The 3719-nt window shown below is 62.7% G+C and overlaps 1 protein-coding gene across 1 annotated transcript in view; it reads left to right on the top strand.

The window, feature by feature from the left end:
• PPP1R12C (protein phosphatase 1 regulatory subunit 12C) overlaps positions 1 to 3719 on the top strand; it is a gene marked incomplete at its 5' end in the record, with an annotated part of 22122 nt that overhangs the window by 6252 nt on the left and 12151 nt on the right. The window contains 2 exons of the mRNA XM_075070531.1: positions 439 to 578; positions 736 to 821. Coding sequence (XP_074926632.1) covers positions 439 to 578; positions 736 to 821 — 226 coding nt within the window. The remainder of the gene's footprint in view (positions 1 to 438; positions 579 to 735; positions 822 to 3719) is intronic.

The following is a 3719-nucleotide window of genomic DNA, read 5'->3' as shown; positions in this document are numbered from 1 at the left end:
CGGCGGGGGGGGGGGGGCCCCGGGGCTGGGTTGGCAGGGGGCTGGGGGTGGGGAGTGAGGGGCACCGGCAGGGTGTGGAGGGGGCCAGGGCTGGGCTAGCAGGGGGCTGCGGGTGGGGAGTGAGGGGCACCGGCAGGGCTGCGGGGGGGGCCCAGGGCTGGGCTAGCAGGGTCTGCGGGTCGGGAGTGGGGACACAGAGGGCTGGAATCAGGGGGGGCTGCGGGTCGGGAGTGAGGGGCACCGGTAGGGCTGGGGGGGCCCAGGGCTGGAATCTGGGGGCTGCGGGTCGGGAGTGGGGACACTGGCACTGCAGACTCTGGGGTTCACTTTCAGCTCCCCGCTGGTGCCCAGTAGGATGGGTGGGGTTCGGCCCCTTGCTCATTTGCCCACGAGGTGCCTAACAGGCCCCGCCCCTGCTGACCCCCCCGTCTCCCCCAGGAGCTCCGTGTGCCGCATGAGCAGCCGGGAGAAGATCTCGGTGCAAGACCAGTCCAAGGAGCGCAAGACCCTGGGCCCCATTGTCCCGGATGAGGAGAACAGCTCCGCCTCCGAGGGGGAGGAGCCGGAGAAACCCATCGGTAGGCGGGGCTTGTGAGCTGGGGCGGGGCCTGGGGCTGATCTGGGCGCGGGTGGGCGGGCCCCTCAGGACAGATTGTGGGGAGAGGTGCAGGGGCTGAAGGGGGGGGGGTTATGCCAGGCCCCTGTGTCACCCCAGCTCCTCTGTCCTCCCCACAGAGTCCACAAGGCCCCCCCCTCAGGAGACCAGCGGCTTGAATGGGGTTGCCCTGCCCCCCGTCTCCCCTGCATCGACGGGGCCCAAGGTGAGTCTCCTCCAGCACCCCCCCAGGGGTCCCCATTCCTGTCCCCCCCGCCCCAGGGCTGGATTGTGAGGGGCCTGAGGGGTGCTGACTGCCTCTGGTGGTTCACTCGCCTTGTGGGGGCGTGGCTAGAGGGCCCTTGGGGGCGTGGCTTCATGGACAGTCCCCCCCCCCCCCCCCGATTACTACTAAAATGAAGACTGACTGTAATATTGCAGTCTAGTTTGGTTTTGAGCTGGGGTGTGTGTGGCAGCCAGGACACCTGGGTTCCTCTCTGGCTCTGGGAGGGGAGTGGGCTCTAGTGGTTAGAGCAGGGGGGCTCGGAGCCAGGACCTCTGGGTTCTATCCCCGGTCTCATGCCACCCCCATGTGACTAGACCCTGCCCCATATGAACTGGGTCTTGATCCCAGCATGCCCCCTGGGATACTGATGTTCTCCTGCCCTTCTCATATGCTGATTCTCTCCACCTGTCCCGCTCGTTCTGCAATTCGCTAATTACACCCGAGGGGGCGGAGCTGCCTGGAGGGTGTGGGGCCCAAACCCAACAATCCACCCTCCTTTCTCCCCTCTTACCCGTTCAGTGGGGCACTGAAACTGAGCAGCCAGGAATAGGGCTGGGATCTCTCCCTCCAGCCTCTAGTCAGCATGATCTAAGGGCCTGCGGCCCACCCCCTCGCTGTCCTGGCCCCACCCCTCCAATTTGGCCACATCTAGACTCTCTTCTATCTCTGCCCCATATTGCCCCCCCCCCACCTGCACCCCATATTTGTTCTTCTACTGCTCGGATCCTGCCCCCCCGCCTTCCCCTTTATATGCCATCAGTCCCCGCTGGCCTGCCCCTCTCCCACCCTGCCTGCCTCGGACCCCCTGGGGCCAGCATTGTGGCGCCAAAGCCTACGCAAAACGGGCATCATCCTGGTCCCGCAGGGGGGCGAAAAAGCCACAGTGAGCGACACCCCCTCCCCAGCATGAGAGCCTCTGCTCCCTTCCCCCCAGAGGAGGCCGAGCTGCCTCTGGAGACCAGGGTCTGGCTCTCCAGCGGTGTCATGAGTTGGCCAGGCTCAGCCGGCTGACTCTGCTTGCTGTTCATAGGATCACAGGCTGCGGGAGACAGAGGGTGGGGACTGAGGGGCCTTGCTGAGCTTTTAGGGGTGGGTGTTTCTGGTTCTAGACACCTCCCAGCAGCCTCCTCCATCCCTGGTGTCTTCTAGAGAAGCAGAAATTAACTGGTTGGAGTGGGGTATAGTGGATCAGAGTGGGGGGGGCTGGGCACCAGGACTCCTGGGTTCTCTCCCTGGCTCTGGGGGGAGTGGGGGTGTCACGGAGTCACAGGTGATGCTCTGGAACTACTCCATATGAAGCCAGTCAGGACTCTGGGGGAGCTTCCTCTCTCTGACCAGACTGTCCCCAGGGCAAGAAGCTTCCACAGCTTCGACCTTCCTGGGTCTGACCTTGGAGCATCCAGCATCCCCATCCCCCTGTGTGCTTCCCACAGCAAATCCGCCCAGGCAGGACTCCTGGGGGAGCCAGTGGGCCCTGCACCCCAACTCCGCAGCCAGATCTGACTCTCAGCCAGCCAGTAACACAGAAGCTTTGTTAGACAACAAGCACACAGTCTGAAACAGGGCTTGTAGGTACAGAACCCCCAATTCAGGTCCAGCTTGGGGCAGGGAGGCCAGAGCCCGTCTGCGCCCCCCCCCCCCACCCATTTCCCCAGCCAGCTCCAACTGAAAACCCCAGCACTCCTCTGGCCTTTAATCTCTTTCCTGGGCCAGGAGGCCACCTGATCTTTGTTCTCTAGCACCTATACAGTTGGCATCTTTGGCAGAAGGAGGGGCCCAGGCCAATCAGTTGCCAGGAGACAGATGTCAGCCATTCTCCTGGTGGCAGACAGGCATCAACAACCTGGCCCGCTAGGGCTGCTGCAAGCAAAAACATACACCCTCTAATTCCACCACCTAGATACTTAAGAAAATGAGCATTGGAAACTGAGCCTCACACCACACAGGTATTCAGAGAAAACATTAAGAACGTTCCCAACTTCAATCACCAGCAGGGGCTAGTGGTTAGAGCTGGGGAGCCAGGAAAGGAGTGGGGTCTTACCTACAGTTAGAGCAGGGGTGGAGGGGGCTGGGAGCCAGGACTCTTGGTTCTCTCCCCATGCTGTGGGAGGGGCGAGGGGCCTAGTGGTGCCGACCTCAGTCGTCACTGGTCCTTCTTGGGAGCCTCCTCTGCAGGTCAACAGCTTGTTTGAGAGACCCTACGAGTGGACCAGACAGTCCCTGTTCCCACCTGTGCAGAGGGATATTGAGTTGCTCTTTCTGATTGCTGGAGCTCCGGCCAGGCGAGATCGGCCTCCAGATCGCTGTCCCTGTGCGCCCTAGCGTACAGGGAGGCGTTCACAAGCAGGGCAGGTCCCGCTGGCAGTCTGGAACCCCACCCCTTACCCCGGGCATAGCGGGCTGAGATACACTCAGGATGGGGGCGCGGGGCCGCCTCGTGGCGAGGACACCTTCCTGAGAGGATTCAGGTCCCCTTGCGCTGGGGAAGCGAATAGCCTGAGAACCCATGGTAAACGATCAAATTTTTTCCACCACTAGGGGGTGCCAGCCTTCAATCTGTTCTCAGGGCCAGGGGTCTGGTTGGCCTGGGAGGGTGGGGAATTGGGCACGGGGCGGGGGGAAGCCCATGGGTAGTGGGGGGGGGTAGCATCTCTCCCCCTCACCCCCGGCGTTGCATAGTGGGCCTGGGGGGTGTTCCCATCTGCGGGAGTCAAGACTGCTGCCCCCCTCCCACTTCCAGGTAGTTTCTAAGGCCACTCCACCTTGAAACTGACTAGACGATCTCCTCTTCTAGGCCGGCCTGTCCATCTAATTGGGGGAGGGGAGGGCCGATTGGGG

This window comes from Chelonoidis abingdonii, chromosome 11 (assembly GCF_003597395.2).
Source record: "Chelonoidis abingdonii isolate Lonesome George chromosome 11, CheloAbing_2.0, whole genome shotgun sequence".
Taxonomy (NCBI): Eukaryota; Metazoa; Chordata; order Testudines; family Testudinidae; genus Chelonoidis; species Chelonoidis abingdonii.
This window is presented reverse-complemented; position numbering and strand designations above follow the sequence as displayed.